The following is a 22872-nucleotide window of genomic DNA, read 5'->3' as shown; positions in this document are numbered from 1 at the left end:
GAGAGTCTTTTCTTTCTTTTTTTTCTTTTTTTTTTTTATCTTGGCAGTAAGATGACCAAATAATCAGACTGCTCTGCCAGGAACTTCCCCCAGCCCCATCGTCAGCAAACACTGTTTTGTGCTCGCACACACACAAACACACACACACACACACACACACACACACGTAACAACAACACACGGGACCCTGAACTGACTGACATAGGAGCTAGAGAAGAGAACGGGTCCGGGGGGGGGGGAGTGAAAAGGGGGAGGAGAGATGGGTCCCCCGTGCCACAGCCCCCTCAGCCAAGACCACCCCCGCAACCCCAACGGGAAAAGCAAGGGGCAGGCAGCCCACTTTTTTCGATTATTCTTTTCGTTACAGGGAACTGCAGCCCTCGCGTCTTCACTTCTTCGCTCCCTCTAAAATAATAGAAAATAAAATAAAAGAAGCTCCCTCCCCGCCCGTGCACAGTTGCCCGAGACCACGTCTCGGAGGCAGCCGGGTTCGGCTCAACTGCTGCGAAACGACGCGTTGGACAGCTGTTCCGGAGCCGAGACCATAATCGGAGCGTGAGGCTCCCGGATCCAGCACCGGCAGGCAGGCAGCGGCAATCACAGTGTGCAAAGTTGCAGACTATAAAAGAGCCAGGCTAACGCGCTGCCTGCCGGGCGGGCGGGCGGGCCGGCGTCTAGGATCTTATTGTAGTTGCAGATGCGCTTCTGGTGATGAGTATCGAAATTATGTTTTAAACGTGTTGGGGAGGAGGAGGCGAGCTGAACCGCCTCGGATTGCAGGGAGCATCGGAGAGTGGGGTGGGGGAGACGGGGCAGGCACGCGAGGCAAAGGCAGGCGCCAAGGGGTCCCTGCTGGGGCCAACGTGCGCGACCTTACCTGAGACAGCAGGCAGAATCGGGTGTTTTCCTCCCTTTGCCCTGATCTGAGGAGACGGGAAACTTGAGGGAGAGCGACAGAGAGCGCGAGTGAGAGAGAGAGAAGAGAGAGCGACTGCAGCAGCCGAGCGAGCGGGCAGCGATGGGCTGGTGGAAGCCGGAGCGAGCGCGGAGAGCGACGGCCGCGGCGCGGGGAGTAGATGGAGGCGAAGGCGTCCGTAGTGGCGGTGATGGGCGGAGGAGGAGGAAGAGGAGGAGGGGAAGCATTGGCAGGAGCGGGCGGGGGGGGGGGGGGGGGACGCGAGCCCAGGCGCGGTGCGCGCCGGCAGTGGCGGGCACGAGCCCCACGCCTGGAGGAGGAGGAGCCAGGCCCGGGAGGAAGGCTAGCGAGGTTCCCGGGAACGCAGGGACCCCCCCTCCCCACTCCCGCCCCAGTCCAAGGTAACCGCCCCGTCGCCCGCCGGGCACCTGCAGCGGTACAGCCCGGGGCGGCGGCGAGCTCCCCGGTGCGCCCCGAGCGCTGCTGCCCGCGCCCACGCCGCGCCGGAGGAACGGAGCCCACGCTCCACCCGGGACTGCTCCCGGCGGCAGCCCGCTGGGGCTCCCCCCGAGGCCCAGGGGTTCCTGGGGGGGGGGGGTGGCTGCCGGTGGGTGTTGGTGCAGAGTCGGGAACGCAATGTGTCTGCGCGGCCCTAGATCCCCGGGGCCTCGCCCTGCCGCCCGCCCCCCAACATCCCCTGGCTCTGGAGCGACGTGGCTGCTGAGGAGAGGTAAAGAGATACCACTCCCGCTGGAGGGCGAGGGGACTCTAATCAGCCTGTACTTAGTCATCAGCGCATCCACGCAGGAGCAAGTTCAACGCATGTTGCGTGGAATCAGACAGCAGGAAGTTTCTTTGATTTCCTGAGCCGTCTTGATACACCACTCATTCCTTCACACTCCTGCAGTCAGGACCAGTTTCCCTACAAAGCCCTGAGGGCTGGAGACCTCCCTCCAGCCGGTCGGGAAAGTCCGTCTGCAGATAATGCACCTGGGGAAACCTCCCGCTCACTCTCAACCATTCTTTTCCCCAACGTCTATTCACAGGCGTCCTCCCTTCGTGGTGATCAAATTCAATCCACAGCTCTAAAAAAGTTTACATTCTGCAACCCCGCACCACCACCACCCCAAGCAAAAAGGTACCTGTTGTGCTTCTACTACGTCTGCAATTCTTTGGGGGGGGGGGGGGGAGGAGTAAGGGGGCGGGAAGGAGATGTGGTGTAGTGGGGTTTGAGTTTTTCCCCCTGTAGGGCTTTTTGGTGATGGAGGGACCTGTTGTAATTCCAGTCCTACAGTGCACTTTGAGCGTCGTGTTTGATCTGTCTCCTTTCTCTTCTGTTTTATCTGAGGCGATAAAATCCAAACGTGCAACTTGAACCAAAAACCAGAAAAAAAAAAAAAAAAAAAAAGAGAGAGACAGAGAGAGAAAGACATTTTCCTTTTTGTACTGCACATAACAATGTTATGCTTGTATCTTACTAAGGCAAAACAGAGCGGGTGTTTATCTCTTCAAGAAGTTGTTATAAACGTTAGACACTTTAAAAGGGCAGAAAAGAGAAGTATGCTGATACGTTTTTCTCATATTACATTTGGAGTCAATATGTGCCAAACACTTCAATTTCGTTAGTTATGAACCAGAAATTCAGACGTTTTTCCTAGATGGTGCAGTTTTCTTAACAACGGGCACTGCTAATCTACAGTCAGTTTTAGCTTTGCCTTGAAGATATGTGAGGAGAGTAAAACCTTTACCTTGTAAATATTTCAAGCTGTTCTCTTTAACCTATTAATCACCACTTTCTGAATGAGCGCTGAATATGCTACCGCCTAAACAAACATTTGCTCTCTTATGTAGCTGGCTCTGTGGAGAATGGAACACCACCCAGCTTTTTTCTCCATCATTAATATTCCCTTCCTGACTTGCCCGTTGCAGAATCTAATTGAAATTCACAAAGATAAAAAGCTTGCCATTTAAAACCTTGCAACTAGGGAATCTAAACATCTACTTGGTGTGAACACCTTACTTCCTGCTGTATTTTCCCATTTTCCATTTCTATAAGTCAGTCTTCATTAAGATCTCTATCACTTTGCCATTTACATTACTACTAAATTGTTTATATTTTGATAATGGAAGTTGAACAGCTCATGGTTTCTTCCTGACCTTAATTGCTATGCTCCAACAAAACTTCTCTTTTATCAATGTCACAATTTTTACAAATACCTTCATAGATTATTTTCATATTTACCGCTGTAGTATTCCCCCCCAACCCCCGGATTCTAATGCTGAGTTACAATATTTAGGTTTGTTTTATCTCAAAATCTGTATCTATTTGAATGATTTGTCCTAAAAAATTAGGCTTTCCCTTTAGCGCCCTTAATAAATTTGTAATCTCATTGCCATATGACCCATTTACATGGAACTTGACAAAGTTCGTGCTATTTGGGATGATTTTCACCATTTGTTTACTTTTTTAACTGTATGTTAGAACTGGCTATAGATTTGACTATGCACTTACTTGAGACAGACTCAGTAGAAACTAGATTCCAAAATTTCATTATAAACCGAAATTTTTAGGGATGCCTAGGTGGCTCAGTCGGTTAAGCACCTGACTTCGGCCCAGGTTGTGATCTCGTGGTTCATGACTTCCAGCCCAGGCTGTGTGCTGACAGCTCAGAGCCTGGAGCCTGCTTGGGATTCTGTGTCTCCCTCTCTGTCTGCCCCTACCCCTCTGGCACTCTCTCTCTCTCTCTTTCAAAAATAAATAAATATTTTAAAAATTAAAATACAAAATAAACCATAATTTTTAGTTCTTCCCCACAAAATGTTTTGCAATTTTACTGAAGTTGGGTAGCTGTGATTTAAACTTCAAAGCACCTTAAAGGACATGAAAATCAGAAAAGCTGATTGCAGGCAGTGGACCTCTACTTTTACTGCTGTATCTTTACTGGTATTTCACTGTGTTGCTAGTCCAGCTGAATATCTTCTAGGATTGTCCCACAAATATCTAATAAATCCAGTCTGATTTTTTTCTCCTCTCTGTGATGGAGCACAGTGAACTGTGATTTGAGAGCTAGCCTGGGTAGGTCGTGACTAAGCTCTTCCTACCCACTCCTTCTGGAGCATGTCTTAAGGCAACCAATCCTGTAGAAGAATTGACAACTAATTGGTTGCCAGTAAATCTAAATTTGTTCCTGCCCAGGCTAGGGCAGTGCAAAACCTCCTGTTTGAATTTGTTTGAATTACCCTCCTACAGATTAGATTGGGAGGTATGGGTCACTTCTTAGATATTCCTCATCTTTAACTCCCAAATCTGAAAGAGGATTTCCACATGAGGAATAAGAATAAAAGAAAGGCAAGGAATTAGCGAGATCTTGGTTTTGTTTGATTTTTCTTTCCTGATATCTTACAATATTGTACAGTTTTAAAATTCATTATAAAACCGTTTGTGCTCTTGAACAGACATTTTGTAGAGTTTTCCCTTTTAGGGCCCAGCTATATAGACTTTGCACTACTGTTCCAGGGAACTACCACTCTCTATGCCCTAGGCGACCTCATAAATCTTTAAGTTACATAAGGTAATATGTGTATATTATATATAATGCACGCACACATATATGTAATATACACAAATACATGCATACAGATATACAGATATTTATCTGTAAGAAGATAGGTATCTAAACTCATAAAAATAGGCATAAGCATTTTAATGAGAATAGCATTTATATAATGCATTTCTACAAAATGCATTTAGTCTCACTAACATAACTTAATCAGGGTGATTTTTACATACTTTGAAAAGAAGTACCAGAATTCAGCAAGAATAGCCTCTCACTATATTTACAAATTTTAAAATATAAGCATGTATTCCACAATAAATTTATTCTATTCTAAGCATGTATTCTAATAAATTTATGTACACTTTAACTACACCTTCCCATCTGTGTCATCCATTTGAATGAGAATATAAATTTGTGAAAAATTAAGAACTAAAGCATAAATTTTCCTGTTTTCACAGAATTAAATACTATCCTGTACTTTTCCCCAGAATGCTTTACTAATTTCAAAGTTTGCTTGGAGTACTAGTCTGTTCTCATATATTGGCCACATTATCATTAAAAACAAAACAAGCAGACAAACAAACAAAAGCTAGAGCGAATACCAATTTGGTAATTCTTAGGTCAAAACTGTGGTTTGGTCAAGCTCCATTTTTTCCCTGTAAGTTGAATTTAGATGAACGGTTCTAATGTGTGCACTAGACTCCAAGCTTCTGAAAGAAGAAACAGCTGGAAAGGGGGAGTAACCAGCCTTATAAACAAATAATTCCAAAACTACTCTCTTACACCAATGCATTTAGATCACATTTCATTCGAACTAAATATATCATGTATACTAGCTTGGATATAGTATGCATATCACCTTCTTCAAACAGAGTAACTCTGTTAATAAAGTAAGTTTGCAGATCCTTACCTAAGTTGCAAATCAAATATATAATTCATTCAGGACATCCTGGTGGTTTCTGAGACTTTGAAAACTATTTACATCAAACACTTATAAAGAGTAATTTGTAAGGAAATCCTTTTACCTTCATTTTGTGAAATTATAGATAAAATTTATTCTCAAGTTATTCAACTACTTCCTAAAACAAAGATAACACAGTAACGCAAAACAAAAATTTACTGTGCCTTTCATGAAGCTATGTGATTGGCAGCTTTTCCCTCTGAGGCATGTTTTATAAAATTACAGTAATGAATAATAAAAATAAACTTAAAATATCTTCACTTGTATAATAAATAGATCCCATTCCAAATATTTTGCGTGTATTTACTTATTTAATCTTAACTAGTAAGGATTAGGTTTTTATTATTCCCATTTCACTGATGAAAAATTGAGGCACAGAAAGCTTAATCTGGCTGAAAGTCTCCTCCTGGTAGAGTCCAGTAATACGGCTCCATAGTCTCCATGCTTAACTATCATACCATTGAAGCTTTGGGCAAGATATTTAACTGTTAACATGGTGGTGTTATGAAGGCAGTGTAAGTCTGTGAATAATAGCCAAATATTCATTCAACAATTCTTGCTGAGTATCTGCAATTTACCAGACACTCTATTCTGTACCACTCTGGATATAATAATGATTAAGGCATGGTCTCTACCCTCAGAGAGCTTACAGCAAATTGAAAAGCATGAAGTAACATAAGACCAAGGCTTCCACATATACTCTAAAAACTCACACTATCTTCACTAAGGAGTAACATGCAGCTTAAGAAAAAGAATGCGAGAAAAAGAGGCTTTACATTTAATTAATGATTTACAAATTTAGTTGTTCCCATATAATAATAAATGGATGATTACTAAGAACATAAGTAAGCATTTTCTAGGACACTTAAGAACTCCCAGGACTGGGAAAGTTCATGTCCAGAATGAAAACAATTCCCATTTTATATGGATGTTTTCTTTTCTTTTCTTTTTTTTTAGTTTTTTAATCTTTATTTTTGAGAGAGAGAGAGACAGAGTGTGAGAGAGGGAAGAACAGAGATAGAGGGAGACACAAAACCCAAAGTAGGCTCCAGGCTCAGAGCTGTCAGCATAGAACTGGTCTCAAAGTGACAAACCACAAGTTCATGACCTGAGCCAAAGTCAGAAGCTCAACTGACTGAGCCAACCGGGGGGCCCCTGTATGATATGGATATTTTCTGAATAATACCTCATCAGCCAAAATTATGCAGAAGAAGCTAATAACAAAAACAACAAAATCAGAGGATAGAAGGAATCCAGGACCCTATTTGAGCCCATTTACATACATTTCAAGTGGGCTAAGATTGGTCCCAAATGAAGGATTATTTCAATATCATTATTTTTAGCATCAAAAGTATTCCATCTTGAGAGGAAGAGAGAGTATATGAATTACAAAGAAATAAATTAAAAATATAATCAGGCTATGAGTATTTAGTGGTCAGTTAAAAAGACATGAAAGAGAAAATAGAAACCAATTACTTCTAAGAAAAAGTGAATAATGCCATGGCAAATTAATTATGGATATCAAGTGATTTTAAATAATAATATGGAGATCATTTCTCCTTGCTACAAACCTCTTTGTATTTGCCAAAGGGACTTGCTCATAGATGCACAATAAATAATTGCTGATTTCTTTGTAGAGTTAAGCACTTTAGAATACAAATTGAGAGTCTTAGTACCAGAGGCATGACCTTGGGTAGCCTCGGCTATAATATCTACTGAAAAGTCTCAAAGCTCTCTATCTCTAAAAGCTCACTATGCATCACCAATAGACATTTTTTTTCTCAAAAAGAATCTCCACTGGTATTCTCTATCTTAGCACCATCCTGCCACCAAAATCCTGAAAACTGAGAGTCATTCTAGACTCTTTTTTGTAACAGACACACACACACACACACACACACACACACACACACACAGCCACCACCACCACCACCACTCATTTGCTGCTGTTGAGAAAATGCCTCCTATCTATCCATTGTCTCTGATCCATTCCCTTTATTACCAATTCCATAGCCTTAGCCCCTTCCTTGCTTGAACTACTGCATTACAAGTAAGCAGTAGCTTGCTAACTAGTTTCTCTCCTCCAATCTCTGCTTTCTCTAATTGGCTTTCTATAGGGCCAACATGAGTCTTCCTAAACCAATTTGATAGTGTCATTTGATCATCTAAAATCCTTTCTTGATAAAAGTATAAGGTGTGAGCTCCTTTGCATATCACCAGTGTACTGTTTATATCTCCAGCCTCAACTCTGCTCTTTCTGCACACATCTTGTCAGACATGTGCACGTGTGTATACACATACACCCTCCATAATCATCATTATTTTTTTCTTTTTTTAAAAAAATTTTTAATGTTTATTATTTTTGAGAGAGAAAGACAGAGTGCAAGCAGGGGAGGGACAGAGAGAGAGAGGGAGACACGGAATCCCAAGCAGGCTCCAGGCTCTGAGCTGTTAGCACAGAGCCCGATGCGGGACTCGAACTCACAAACTGCGAGATCGTGACCTGAGCTGAAGCCAGGCACTCGACGGAGCCCCCCAGGCACCCCAGCATTAATTTTTCAACATCACTCTGTCCTCTTTGCTTCCTGCAAAGGAAAATGTCTGTGTTTCTCTCAACAACTAAATATTTCATGCCTCTATGCTCTTGTTTCCCATTCCCGCTTTCAACTGGAATATGCCACTGTCTGCATGGTGACACTTCAGACCTCAGCCCTACAAACTATTTCTTACCCTTCCAGATAAAATTGCCCATCCCAGCCTTTGTACTCCTGCTGGACTTTGTACAGGCATTTAACATGAAACCTAAAGACCACCCCATTGAACTTATTTACTAACTTTTCTATCTTACCCTATTAGCCTGTAAGCCCTTTTAAAGCAATGAACTCATCTCAATTATCTTTACCTACCAAGTGTCTAGCACAGAACTGGGCATATGTCATCTCTCAAGAGATTCTTGAGGAATCAATGAATGAGTGAACAACCGAATGAATAAATAAGTGCCTACGTGAGCATCGGTGCCTTCATATGGACATGAGAACCATGGTACTTTCTTCCAAGGAAATGAGATGCAGTACAAAAAAGCAGTTATCGTTAAGAATTCTGATTCTGGTGCGAGGTTCACATCCTAGTTCACATCCTAGATCTACTACTTACTCACCATGCAACCTTGGATTAATTCCTTCACTTTGCTACGCCTTAGTTTTCTTACCTGTAGAATAAGAGTAATTGTGAGTCCACCTCACATGATCTTTGTGAATACTCTGCAAGTTAATATTTGTGCACAGGACAGCATCTGGATCATAGACAATACTACACAGTGTTTGCTGATGTTACTGAAGTATTTGAAAGCTGTTAGTTCACTGCCTCGACGTGTAGTAGATGAGATGAGATGCTATTAAATTTATTGAATCTTCTGACTCATCTTTTTCCATCTGTTCCCGTCCGCTCTTTCCCAGTGACATTCACGTGCCCACCTTTGCAGAGCAGTCAGTCAAAACCCTCATCTCCCCACATTCTCTTATGGTGTCTTTTATTTTCTCATGAATGCATTATTTCCCTCATTCTCTCTCTCTCTTTTTTTTCCCTGCGCTTTTTTCCTCATCCTCTTTTTAGTATACCATGCCCTCCTTTTCATTCCAGCTTGGCCTGCACATCCCTCTTTTATTAGTTCTCTATCGTTCCCTTTTCCTCTCCGTTTCTCAGTAAGATTCATGCACAGCATACGTCTGCATTTGCGTGTACACTTGTCTTTTGGCATATGGAAGAAGGTGTGTTAGAAGAATAGATATGGATAAGGAAGTGTCTCTTTAGGCATAGAAATGTGAATGCCGGCCCTGCCAAGGCATGGGCATCCCTGTCTGTGTTTTGGTGTGTAGGTCTCTGTGTAAGTCATGTATCAAATCTGCTCAAGTGTATTTTATTGATTCGCTGTATGAATTGAATAGAAAAGTCAGGTGACTTTCTCTTTTGAATTGGCTCCTGGTTTGCCTGCAACAAAGAAATTGCTATATGTTGAATCTTCAGTTTAAAAGAGATCCATATCTGTAATATGCAGAGAGCCATAGTCAGTAATCAACATAGAAGCTTCCTGCTATTGTCCTAGTCATACCCTCGATTAAAATATGGTTACAAGCTGCTCTTCCTTTTTGTGTATGTGTAACTTCTCGGTATCTGTATCCTTATGCTACTCATTTGGAAGCAATAAATAAAGGAACTCGGCATTATGAGTTAGGAGATAACAAATTAATACTTAAAATGATTTCCTTTTGAAGAGAGATATTTTCAAAGAGACTTACGACAGACATTAGTGCCACCCAGCAAACAGTGCCATTTTGCAGCCTAGGTGTATGAACAGATTGAATTACTTCACTCTCCTTGAAATTACAGGTGGCAATGAAACTTGCTTCTCTGATCAATGAAAAGCAAGAGACATGGGGCATTTCTAGATGAAGGCTGAATGAGCCAGTGTCAGATTCACCGTGCTGCCTCCTGCCCTACTGTCTGCTTGTGGCCAGTGAGAACTCTGTATGTCGGTCACTCAGTGGGACCTTGAGTGAGGACAACAAAGATCAGAGGCCTAGCTGACCTTCATTGGATTATAGTGTGAACTACAAATAAACATTTGTTTTAAGTCTCTAAAATTTGGGGTGATATGTAATCACAAAATAACTTGGTCTGACTTTTGAAAGATGAAAAGGAAATTTCGTTGTGTGTTTTTTTACTTCTTCTTTTTGAATTGTCCATTTATTTATTTTGAGAGAGAGAGAGAGAGCAAGCAGGGGAAGAGCAGAGAGAGAGAGAGAGAGAGAGAGAGAGAATCCCAAGCAGACTTCATGCTGTCAGTGCAGAGCCTGATGTGGGGCTTGATCCCACAAACCATGAGCTCATGACCTGATTCTAAACCATGAGTTGGATGCTTAACCAACTGAGCAACTTAGGTGCCCCTATGTATCTTTTTAAAATACCAACTATGGAATGATGGAGTGGCACATAAAATATTTTCAGGCAGAGGAGACTTTCTTAAAGATCTTGAAATCACAGCATATAAATGGTCACTTGCTTAAGTCTGAACCAACTGATCTTCAGTAATATCTGTGATTTGTTTCCATCTCTTAATGGTCCTTTGCTGTCTTTCTGTATCTAAGCACTCAGAGGGATTGAGACAAAGTCTGAGGTTATTTTTGACAAATAGTTCAAAATAGTTCATTATCCCCATGGTGGCCAGACATTGAAAGTGGTGGCAATGGGACTTTGGGGGGAGAGGGGTGGTGGCAGGAGAAAGGGATGGTAGTATTCATTAAATTCCAACAGGAACTCACATTGCCAAACATCCAACAGGTCCTATAAATGGAATGAAAAATTATAAAAAGTGAAGGGGTGAAAAAAGATATCTAACCGGCCCAGCAAGTGCTAGATGTTCAAGTTGAAGAGAGATGGGTAAGAAGACTGGTTCTGAATAGAAATTCATGTTAGGAATATATTTCCCTATCTCTATTTCATAATGAAAAACAAAAGAAATTGACTCTGACCTAAATATAGAGTGCGCAAATTTCAAAGCATTTTCAGAGATTTTTTCAACAAGGTAGGAAAGGCTAGTTAGTCATGGATTTTAATACGAATTATGCTATTGTCATTACACAACTCACTGGACCAAAAATTTCTAGGTTCAAACTGCTTTTAGATAGTCCATCAACATCATTCAAATACAAACCACTAAAACAATTTAACATTCACATTGTGAGAAGAAAACTATATAAGTTTTTAATAAGCTCTTGAGGGACTAGAGACGGGACTATGATTTGTCTCTCTTTTTTTTTCTATCCCTTACCACGCTTCTCATATTGTAGGGGTTCAGTAAGTGTTAATAGAAGAATAAATGAATGGATAAATAATTGAATAAATTAATAAATTACCGCAAGTATGTGTCAAAGAGTTCGTAAATGTTCACTGTAGCTCCTGTTCTCCCCTTATTCATGTTGATGTTCCAGGCTGGCCTCCATGCAGTGGTCTGAGTGATCTTTCCAAAATACAGACCTGTTCATATCACTGCAAAACTTAAAATCCTTCTGGTATTTCCTATTTCTTGTAAGGTCAAGATGAAGATCCTTATCATGGCCTTTGTCCTGGATACCTTGACTCCTGCCTGGCCTTGAACCGTTGTTTTCTTTGCTCCATAAACACCAGCCTTTCAGTTCCTGGAATGTACTTGGCTTCCTACTGACATTTCTTCTCCTGCCATAAGGCATTGTAGCGCAAGTTCTCTCTGCTGGAAAGCTCCTGGCCCATCTACACACCTGTTCATCCTTTATATAAAAAATTAGGAAGCACTTACTCAAGAAGTCTCCCTGACATATCCTCTACCCACCAGTCTCCATTAGATTCTTTTATTATATGTACTTTCTGTTGGGGATTTGTCTCTGTCTTTCATGTCTCTGTTTATCATTGTGTGTGATTATTAACATCTGTTAACCAACTATGCTATATGTTACAGGAGTTCAGAGACCATGCTTATTTTTACTTAACATTGTATCCCCTGCAATTAGTGCACTGCCTGACTTAGAGTAAGCACTCAATAAATAGCTGTTGTGAAAAAAAAATGAAGGAATAAATGAATGTATAGCACACATAGGTTTAAATGTGTAATGTTACTTTTAAAACATTTCAGGGGTGCCTGGGTGGCTCAGTCGGTTAAGCGTCCGACTTCGGCTCAGGTCATGATCTCACAGTTCAGTAGTTCGAGCCCTGCATGAGGCTCTGTGCTGACAGCTCAGAACCTGGAGCCTGCTTCGAATTCTGTGTCTCCCTCTCTCTCTGCTCCTCCCCTGCTCATTCTCTCTCTCTCTCTCTCTCTCTCTCTCTCTCTCTCTCTCTCTCTCCTTCAAAAATAAATAAAAACATTTAAAAATTTTTCATATCCCTGAAAATAAATACTGCAATTCAGTCACTTGGATTGTTGCCACATTCATAGAGTCTATGGAGAATTAATGGCTGAAGACATGTCATGAGAAATGAGAAGAAAGTACATGTTATTGATAGCAAGGTGCTGGAAAGTAGTTTGATCAAGGTAGACCAGCAAAAGAAAATGATAAGAAAGTTAACAATATATTGGTTCACAACACGGAAGGCTGTTTCTGCTTATCCAGTGGTGTATTTGGTAATTATAGAGGTCAATGGATTCTCGACTTCAAAGGATAAGACCATATACATGTATTTTCCAGTGTTCAAGAATAGAGAATTCCAGTAAACCTTGCCTTAGTATTCTCTGCCTAGAATGGGATGATGCATTCTTATTTAGCTGGGATATAGGACTAATTAGCTGCCCTATAGCTGAACCATGTGGATGCAAAATCAACAATTATTCTATAAGATCTTTGTCATGAAGGAGTTGCAGTGGATGAACTATAAGATGCCTTTTATCACTTATATATTCTTATTTTAGAAAAATTCTCCTTATCTGCTAAGAGACTAATTTTCTTAAGAATTTTATTACAAATGATAATTATCCTTTCGAATCACTTATTGCTATATCTTAAGGTCTTCAGTCAAATGAACTGTTCATCTGTTCTTTATCCCTATAAATCCAAGTGTATGTTCAGAGAAATGTTTTCTACTTAAATATATAACTAAAGGAATATTTATATGTCTGTATATGCACACATTTATAGCATGATAAGTACTATAGTAATTACCATAGTACTAGTTAGTTAAGACAGGAGCCAGTAAATAGCTGTTGCACAAATATGTTCTGCCACCTGCTTTTGTGTATGAAAGCTTACTGGGTCATAGCCAAGCGCATTTATTTATGTATTATCTAATAGCTCCTTTGTGCTATAATGGCAGAACCCAGTAGTTGCAATAGAATCCATGTGCCCACAAAGCCTAAAACATTTCTATCTGATCCTTTAAGACAAAAAATTTTCCAGCCTCTGAACTAAGTGAACTAAGTGAAAGAGTTGTACGTTGAACTGCATAACAAGATGGTTCTTTTATATCTTCCTTTGACAATTACTATTTAAAAGGCTTCTTTCTAGCTAGCTCCTATGGAAATATTGTTCAATCAGTATCAAAAAAATGATTTGGATAATTAAGTAATTATCTTTTTGTTTTTCAAAAGAAGAATTGAAAAATATTTTTGTGTACAATTTATAAAATGTAAAGCACTATGGTAGGCCTTATTTTAAATTAAAAACAGAAAAAAAAAACAGTCACCACCTCTTCAACAAACAGTTTGATGAAAGAATATGTGATTTGTACCAAAAACTAAAAGGTCTGTATACATCCTCCATATTGGTGCATGCCCTTCCCCTCTGTGTCCATACCACCCTCTGCTCAAATCATCACACTACATTGGCAAAATATGTTCACCCATCTCCCCAAGTGGAATGATTTATTTCTGTGTCCCCTTCTGTATAGCATAGTAATGAGTTCTCAATAAAAATTTGTTGAAAAAATGGATAAATGGGTATATGGATGGATGACTAGGTCAAATGAACATTGATATTCTGTATGATTATGCCAGCCATCAGTCATATCCTGAAACAAGTTGGCCTGAAGAGGTGGAAAATATGTTTTGTACAGATAAACATCTTCCTACCTGATAATTCTATAAATACTTGTGTTGATGTCAGCTGTGCATTGTTACCTGCACTCAATGTAGGAATTTCCTGGTGTTTTAGCACAGTTTTTCTTTTGTCACAGAATTGTCCTAAAACATTTCTACTATTTAACTTACCAAATGCAGTCAACAGAACAACAACCATCATTCACATGGACTGAAGTTTTACCAAAGTACCTGAAAGCAGAGATAAAACTAAATTGAATAAACAAGAGCAGATTGAATTCTTTATTCAGGTATCATTTCCTGCCAATTGTCAAACAATTGATTCTTTTCAAAATCAAATTCTAGTATGCTGGTCTTTCTACAGATGAATATGAACTCTCGAGCTTTGACTTTTCTACCATTATTTGGTGGAAGTTATAGATATCTAAATAAAACATGGAGGCAGCAATAGAGAGAGAGATTTCCTTCAAATATACAGTAGGAACATTGGATGACTACATGAAAATATTAGTGTAATGACCTAACTATTCTTAACATAGACAAAGTTAAGAATAGACAGAACTTTGGGGGGAAAGCAAGGAGGTGCTATTTTGTTCCTGTAAAATTTTTGTAGGTCATTTAACTGCTCCCAAGGATGGATCCCACCCTAGGCTCAGAAAATAACTAGAGCAAAATAATGTAGAATATCCTGGAACTAGAATTTGATGACCAGACCTCAAGTCAACCTACTTGGGGTTCCATTCTGATCTGTCCTTATAGTTGTAGTAAGTAATAGAGTTCTTCGGTTGAGATTAATTCCCAACTAATACTTGGTTCTGGTAAGCAGGATCCCACTTTATTACTTCACACCTGACTCTGGCTTTGGATCCTTCTTTAATATCCCCTCTCTTTAAAGAATCAGTTACCATTTTGTTCTTTTTTGTCCTCTGGGAGCTCAAATCACAGTCTTGAACTGTGTGTCTCCCTAGCTCTGTTCCTATTTTTTTTGTCGTTGTTTATTCTGTTCCTTTGCCTTTTCTTAGGGTTTTATGTAACAGTGAAAAAGGGTCTGGCCCATAAAATAGCACAATCCTAGAAAAGGCTGACAAAGCCTAATGGATAAAGAAAAACACTGACTTTAGAGAATCATAGACTTAAGTGTTGCAAGAAACCTATACCTATTCTACTAACCTCTTCTACCTAGGAGTATGTCTGATCTATAAAGCTGAATAACCTCAAATTCCATTGACTTTATTTATTAAGTCATGGAGGACATTACTGAAGAATCCTCTCACCAGCTAGTTTGTTCACTTTATTTTCTGGGTGTGATTAACTTTAAATATTTCAGTATAAGTAGTATGACATGTGTATGGACAAATTAAATTTAACTAACACTCTAGAGAGAGTTAATTAGCCAAAGAAATGTCTCACTATCAATCAACCCCTTTGGGTTAATTAATTTACATGAGACCTATAGGAAATAACCTTTTGTTGGTGATAGTAATGGGATTTGGTATATATGAAAAGTAAAGAGGAGTTTAAGATCCTTGCATGAATAAAGTATGAGAAAACTGAGCTCAATAACAATCAACACCCAGAGTGCAACACTCCATCTGTAGGATGTTTTACCCAGAGACGTTTTGCCACTGGTTCCAGTTACAAAGCCTGCATATCCTGCCATTAGAACCTCTTGTGCCTTACTCAGAGTGAGTGTTTTTCATGGACGATGCTCATCTGTGAACCTGAGGGGGCAAAAGAACAAACCTTTCTTAATTAAGCTTAAAAAGTTCTGTGATTATGTCTGCTTGTTAATGAATGTCTTTTATAGGGCAGGCAGATTTTGGCCTAAGATTTGTTTTCACTGTGATTAACATCTGCCAGAGAGGTTGCAGGGTGGGGATTGCCTCTAACCAGAGGTGGTTACTGATGTTTACCTAGAAAACCTGACATTCACTGAAGGACTGAATTGGTTTTGGCACACTTGAGTAATTTGGAACTGTTCAAAGGAACTGTAGAGTTTGAAAATGAGAAAACAAGGAGTGAGCAGCTGGTGTTTAAGAAAATGTTGCCAGGGCTTTATAGTTGGCATAGGGCTAAAGGTAGCAATAGTGACACAAGTTGGCTGGAGTGGGTACAGAAAGGGAAGGCTTACTCACATCTGAGCCTAGGCTCTTAAATTTGGACAGGGCTTCCCTGGGGAAAGAAACTTACAACATAAGTAGGAGAGTTTGGGGCAGAAAAGGTGTTTTATTTCTAGAACACTTGCAGATAATATGGAAAGCAACTCTTGAACATGGTGGTTGGTACATAAGTCAGAGCCAAAGATATTTTAAGTCTTAGTATCTTTCCCCAAAGAAGCCTCACCATGGCACATGCTAGCATGAGTAGGATTGAAATCAAAAGATAACAGATTTATAGCCACAAATCAGAGCTCAAGAAAACGATGAAAAGTTAGTAAGTCTAAGCTGCTGGCCAAGAAACCATTTGATACTATTAGTATTAGATTCTCTACTTGGGGGAGGGCATGATTAATGAGTTAGTAACCAGAATTGGGAAGGTTAGAAACAGGAACAGAAATTGCAGGAACAGAAACTACACAGAGTCTTAAACCATCTGACCTTGAGAAGGTCTACATTGTCCCCATGTGCAGATTGACATTTATATCAGAGTCTGTTTGGAGAAGATTAATGTTCAGGTCACTCTTTCCCTTCACTTTCCATCATCTTTTTATCAAAAAAGCAGCAAATAAAATTAGGAATGTTTCGGTTTTTTTCTATTTGGCCAAAACTCTGGCTGCCAGGGAAGGAAAGATATACTATGATTTTATTTTCTTCAATTCCTTTTCACAAGAATTCTAGCATACTTCATATGGTAGATGTAAGGTTTATACACAATCCTTTTTCAAATTAAAATAAATTGTCTGTAGTCACTTTTTTTAGGAATTTGGTCGAAAATTTATTTTTTCACTCATTTATCAATCATCAAAATAAAAAAATAATGTAAATTGACACACAGTTCATAAAGTACATGGGCTTCATATAAGCTAAGGAACCTGATTGTGTAGCACAAGACATTTCAGTTTAATGCCATCAGTTATCTTTATAAAGAACTCTTCTGATTGAGTTTACTTACCCTCTCAATCAGCTTCATCCAGCAGCAATGTAGTGTTAAAAGGAAGAAATGGAGACAGAGAAATGGAGCTCTTTAGCCATTTTACTATGGAGGCAAATGCCCCGTTTTTACTAAAACAATACTATTTCACACTTACTGAGCATCAACACTGTGCATGACACTATATGAAGAACTTTATATATAGCATCTCACCAGTTTCTTGTAATAGCCCTCTCAGATGTTAGCTCTGCCTTAAAGATTAGGAAAATAAGGTTCAACCTGGTTAAGCTATTCATTCACGGTGATAGAGCCACTCAGATACATATTATAACTTCATAAGCCCCAGGCTGTTTTACCTTTGTGGACCCCTTCCTCTGTAAATAAATGATAGATAGATAGATAGATAGATAGATAGATAGATAGATAGAAAATAAAAGCAATATTTTGTTAATTGCCTAAGTATAAAGACTTATTATCCAGGCTAGGTCTGATTTTATTTCTGTTTTTAAGAAAAACTAAAATCGGGGTGCCTGGGTGACTCAGTCTGCTAAGCATTCGACTTTGGCTCAGGTCATGATCTCACAATTTGTGGGTTTGAGCCTTGCATCCGGCTCTGTGCTGACAGCTCAAAGTCTGGAGCCTGCTTCGGATTCTGTGTCTCCCTCTCTCTCTCTGCCCCTCCCCTGCTTGTGCTCTGCCTCTCTCTGTCTCTCAAAAATAAATAAACATTAAAAATATTTTTAAGAGAAACTAAAATCAAAATATTTTGTGAATCACTAAAAATAAAAAAAATAAATAAAAAAAGCATGGGCCCAAGTACCATGCCTACAGTGCCTCAGAGGTATGCTGGGCATACAGCCACAGGATTCAAACTCAGTCCTATGAAGTGAATTCAGAAGCCATGTTCTTCCACTTACTTTTCTCAGTTTGACCATCAAATCACCAATCTCACATTTTTTCCCACTTCTCCCAAATTAAAAAATAATAATAATATAACAAACTCATCTGCCTGAATTTTATGAGAGGTAGAACTCTGGTTTCTTTGCTTCCAAAGAACAACACTCCAGAATTAATTCAAGAATTTACAAAGAAAGTTGTCACAGTGTTTGCAGTGCTGCAAAGTGAAAGGAAAATGTTTTGTTCATAATCGTTTGAACTCTTAAAGCCATAAAGAACAAAGACGCCTAACCTATCTTTATCATTCATCTCTGTATTATTGAACTGCCTGCAGGTGCATGTGGCTATTTAAAGTGAATTGTAAATCGCTTTCATATCTTACCAATGTAGTGAGGATGTATAAATAGTTGCACATGGCAGATAATTAGTTTATGCCAACACATCATTGTGCTTACGAGCATCTGGATATCAACTACTTGGCAAAGGAGCCAAAGGCAGTTATTGCTAACAAAATACGCTGAAGTCGTTTGCAAAGCGCTGAGTGGCGAATAATTAAGTGACAAAAAGAATATTTAAACTTGAGCTAACGTAGAAGATATAAGTTAACAAAATTCAAAGAAAGTAGCCTGACAGTCAAGTAATGGTGTGCGTAATAGATTAATGTTTCTTGAAACCTGTTTTGTTTTCCTTTTATTCTTGTAACATAACAGAGAACAAATGCATAAAGATACACATATAAGTTACACTTTGTCTACTTTACATTATTAGAAAATATTACAAGTCCTTATTTCTACAGGAGATATACATATAGTATAGCACACTTTTTAAAAATTAGAAACTAGGATAAATTGGCACTCTTTTTCTTGGGAGGCAGTCTGAAATCTGTCTATGCACGGAGGGCTAAATTGCCTGTAGTCCTCAGAAACTGGGGCCCTTTTTTCTGTTATGTCCCATGTACCACTAAGCCATTACTTTGTCTCCTGTGCTAGATCCTTCTCACCATCCCTACCTCTCTCTAAACTTCAGAGTGACTAGGACTCCACCCTCAGACAGTATATCTTTACTCTCTATGCTCACTCCTTAGGTGACCTCATTCATTCATGGCTTTAAATACCATCTATACACTGTCTCTCCAGTCTGTATCTCTATCTTAGAACTATTCCCAAATTCCAGACTCCTATGTCTGAAGACTTACTTGACATTTCTGCTGAGATGTTTGGTAGGTCCAGCACGTTTCTCATGTCCAATGCAGAACCGCTGGTTTTAATCCCCCAGATATGTTCCTCATACAGTCTTCTCCATAAATGGCAATTAAATTATTTATGTTGTACAGATCCAAACTGTAAAGTCCTTGTTGATTCCCCTCTTTTTCTCAGAGTCAATATCCAGTCCATCTGCAAGTCTGTTGTTTCTGCCTTTGAAACTAGAGTCCTTCCCATGCTCACTGATTCTATTGTTTAGTCGAGGCTTAAACTCTGTTGCTTACACTATGAAAGTCACTGCTGAATGTTCTCTCAGCATCTCTTCATGCCTCCCTACAGCCTAGTCCCTATATGTCTGCATTTCTGTATAAGAAGTGCTTTCACCACTTCTAGCCCCAGCCATGGGATCGAAGCCAACTGTACCACCTGTCCTCCTGGGAGAAGAAGTGGATGCCAGATCTATAAATATGTATCATTCTGACTAGTATTAAGTATTTCTCATTTCTTAAATCACTTAAAATAAATGTTATTTCTAATTCGAGTAATATATATGTGTGATTAAAACTTCCAGTATTACAGAGATGTATACTGAGAATCTAAACCCTGCTTCCCACTCATAAGTTGCACCACGTCAGAGGCAACAAGGTTTAACCCTTCCCACTGGTTTCCTCTGGCAGCTGTTTCTCTTCATACAAGCAACATGCCCAGACTGATGTTTTCTGATTGTTTGGTTTCAAGCATTATCCACAGAGTTCCTGCTGTGAAGATTTAGACTTCTTACAACTCAGCCTCACCTTTCTATCTCACAGGCCCTATTTGGTTTTATCACTATATCTAGTTGAATGAATAAATAGTACATACACGATTATGGCTACGTAAATATTTTGCTCTAGAGAGCCAAGTAGGGTAATTCTTATTCCATTTTCTTTCTTTCACAGTATTTTCTTTTTCCCTAAAGTTTTAATTATTTTTCACTTTGCTGGCTATATCCTCAAATGTTGCCTCAAACACTCAATGATGTCAGGTATTCTACTGAGACTCTCTCTTCTTCCTTTCCCTCGTAAGGACCTTCTTGCTGGAGTCGTCATTCTCCTAAACTGAATAATAAAATTTGCAACAAAAATATTTAGTTAAGATTCATTTGATTACATATAACACAGAGATAGGAAAAATCTTCTATATACCGTGTATAGTTATTATGAAGCTTAAATATAAGAAAACACCTGATCGACTATAAACCACTAAAAATACATGATGGTATTATTATTTTTTAATGTTTATTTACTTATTTTTGAGAGAGAGAGAGAGAGAGAGAAAATACTCATGCATGCGCGTTCAAGTGGGGGAGGGGCAGAGAGAGAGGGAGCCACAGAATCCCAAGCAGGCTCCAGGCTCTGAGCTGTCAGCACAGAGACTGACACGGGGCTCAGACCCACAAACTGTGAGATCATGACCTGAGCCAAAGTCAGACACTTAACTGACTGAGCCATCCAGGCGCCCCTTTATTATTATCATTATTAAAATTACCATTCTCATGTTGAGTTGTCAAATCAACTTCATGAATGCAAGATACTAAGTTCAAGACGTCAGAAAGAAGGGGCTCCTCTACCAGTAACCCTGCCTAGCCAACACCAGTTAGCTGTTTAGCTGGGAGGCAGCATAGACTATTCAAAGGAGCACAGCCTTTGTATTGAAAAGACCTGGGTTGGAAACGGGTTTTTCATGAATTGACTTTAATTAAGTCATTTAACTTTTCCACATTTCACCTTCTATAACATACTAGAGTAGAAATAGCTGTTTTTATTTCGTCAGGGTAACTATTGAAAAATAGTCCCAGCCAAATGAGAGCGAAGGGGGTCCTGTGTAGATAGTCACTTTTCAGCAACTACTTTATGTTACAGATGAAGAAATAGAAATTTCGTGGGCAGCTAGCCATCTTCTCTGCATTCTTTCACAGATGTTTATGGACATAAAAGCTGATAATACACCTTAAACTATTGTGTAAACTCCAACCTGTGATTAAAATGTGAGCTCCATGTGTGAGTATGCATGTGCGTGTGCGTGAAGTGTGAATATTTCATCATTAGGACCACATGCCTGACTAAATATCAATCAAGGAATACCCTGCCTTGTTCAAGTCAATTCAACAGATATTCCTTGAGCATCTGTTATATGCTAAGCACTGTACTAGGTGGTAAACATATATGAGGAGATAGAAGGCATTCCCTGCCATACAACACCTACAGGGAAGAATGCAGGGAGAGATACGATGAATGAGTTCCAATGCATGACAACCATATCTGTAGGTATTCAGGAAGCTGTTATTTAGTGTTTTATGTAGAAATTTTTTTTAAGTGTACTGCAGGGAAATAAAATAGAAAATAGAGGTACTAACAAAGCTAGACTGATTTCTTTACAGAACAACTTCTCATGCACTGTGAATCACCAAAATAAAACAAAAATACAAATTCCTAAGCGTGTCTGATCACTGACATGTACTCCCACTAAAATCTGACAGAACATTGCCATTTGAGAATTTGACAAGTAGAGCATTTTCTTTCACAATCGTATCACAGTCCTTATGTGTCAAGCACATAAAAAAAAGTTCACCTGTAAATATTGTTTCTATTTTCTTTGGTGATTTGACTTGAATTTTAGATGGAAAACTCCGATTTTTTTTTTCAGCTAAGTATCTTGAAAACTTTCCCATTTAGGACACGGTGGGAAACTAGAAGAAACACCATCTGTTGATACCGTGAAATCAGGCCCCCAAGGATGGGAATTTGAACAGTTCTCTTTTCTGTTTTTTATTATTTACTTAATATATATCTTAACCCTCCCTTCGCCGCCTTCTAGCCCCTCTGCTTCCTGAGGTGTCAAGTCAAAACTAATACATTATGTTCAAAAAAATAATGAAGAGTTTCTGAAAGGACATGCTACTGAAAATACTTTACATAATACTATCACCTAAACACTATATTGTTCACACTGTCTGACCTAAAACTCACTCCTGGGGTACATCGTCTTAAACCCTGTTCAGTAAAATCTCAATTATAATTACCCCCACGCCACTTCTATCTGGCCATTCATTTTAACTTGTAATCCCTGGATGGTTGTTTTGTTTTGTTTTGTTTTGTTTTTTGCTTTGTTAACGTTTTTTTTCTGCTGATATAATCAAGAACCATGTATTTCACTGACAAATTTTTAAAAACTGATTTATTAAACTACATTGAAAAAGACACTAAATTTTTGTCATCTCTCAGAATTTTTTGTTTCCTAAGTAATTCAAGGGGGAATTTTTGTTTTTGCTTGTGTTTTTAGGAAGATTACAAAGATGTCATCATTGAGGGCACATTTTAATAAAGCCAGGCATGTGTTCAAATGTATTCTAAAATTAGTATTCATAACTTTTACTCAACAGACAGTAAAATAACTCTCTGCAGTGTTCATTTTATCATTTCTTTTCATCGGGAGCAGCCACCCTTGCTGAAAGCTGGTCACTGACTCCTGTTAAAAAGGGAACTTGCGGGGGGGCGGTGCCTGGGTGGCTCAGTTGTTTAAGCATCAGATTCTTGGTTTCGGCTCAGAGCATGGTCTCATGGTTCATGAGATTGAGCCCCACATTGGACTCTGTGCAGGTAATGTGGAGTCTGCTTGAGATTCTCTTTCTGTCTCTCTCCACCCCTCCC

At 39.4% G+C, this 22872-nt stretch overlaps 1 protein-coding gene and 1 long non-coding RNA gene across 3 annotated transcripts in view; one reads left to right on the top strand and one right to left on the bottom strand.

Moving 5' to 3' along the window:
* GABRA2 (gamma-aminobutyric acid type A receptor subunit alpha2) overlaps positions 1-1563 on the bottom strand; it is a 127136-nt gene extending 125573 nt beyond the window's left edge. The window contains exon 1 of one of the 2 annotated variants that reach the window (XM_053217404.1): positions 878-1563. In XM_053217404.1, coding sequence (XP_053073379.1) covers positions 878-1143 — 266 coding nt within the window. In that variant the 5' untranslated portion in view covers positions 1144-1563. The remainder of the gene's footprint in view (positions 1-877) is intronic. The other variant, XM_053217405.1, reaches the window with a different exon arrangement.
* LOC128314554 (uncharacterized) lies at positions 1084-21816 on the top strand. The gene is made up of 3 exons (XR_008296333.1): positions 1084-1646; positions 1963-2054; positions 11524-21816. It is a non-coding gene; the product is annotated as an uncharacterized LOC128314554 (long non-coding RNA).
* The last annotated feature ends 1056 nt before the right edge of the window (positions 21817-22872 follow it).

This window comes from Acinonyx jubatus, chromosome B1, assembly GCF_027475565.1.
Source record: "Acinonyx jubatus isolate Ajub_Pintada_27869175 chromosome B1, VMU_Ajub_asm_v1.0, whole genome shotgun sequence".
Classification (NCBI taxonomy): domain Eukaryota; kingdom Metazoa; phylum Chordata; class Mammalia; order Carnivora; family Felidae; genus Acinonyx; species Acinonyx jubatus.
Note: the sequence above shows the minus strand (reverse complement) of the source record. Positions and strands in the feature narration are given on the sequence as shown.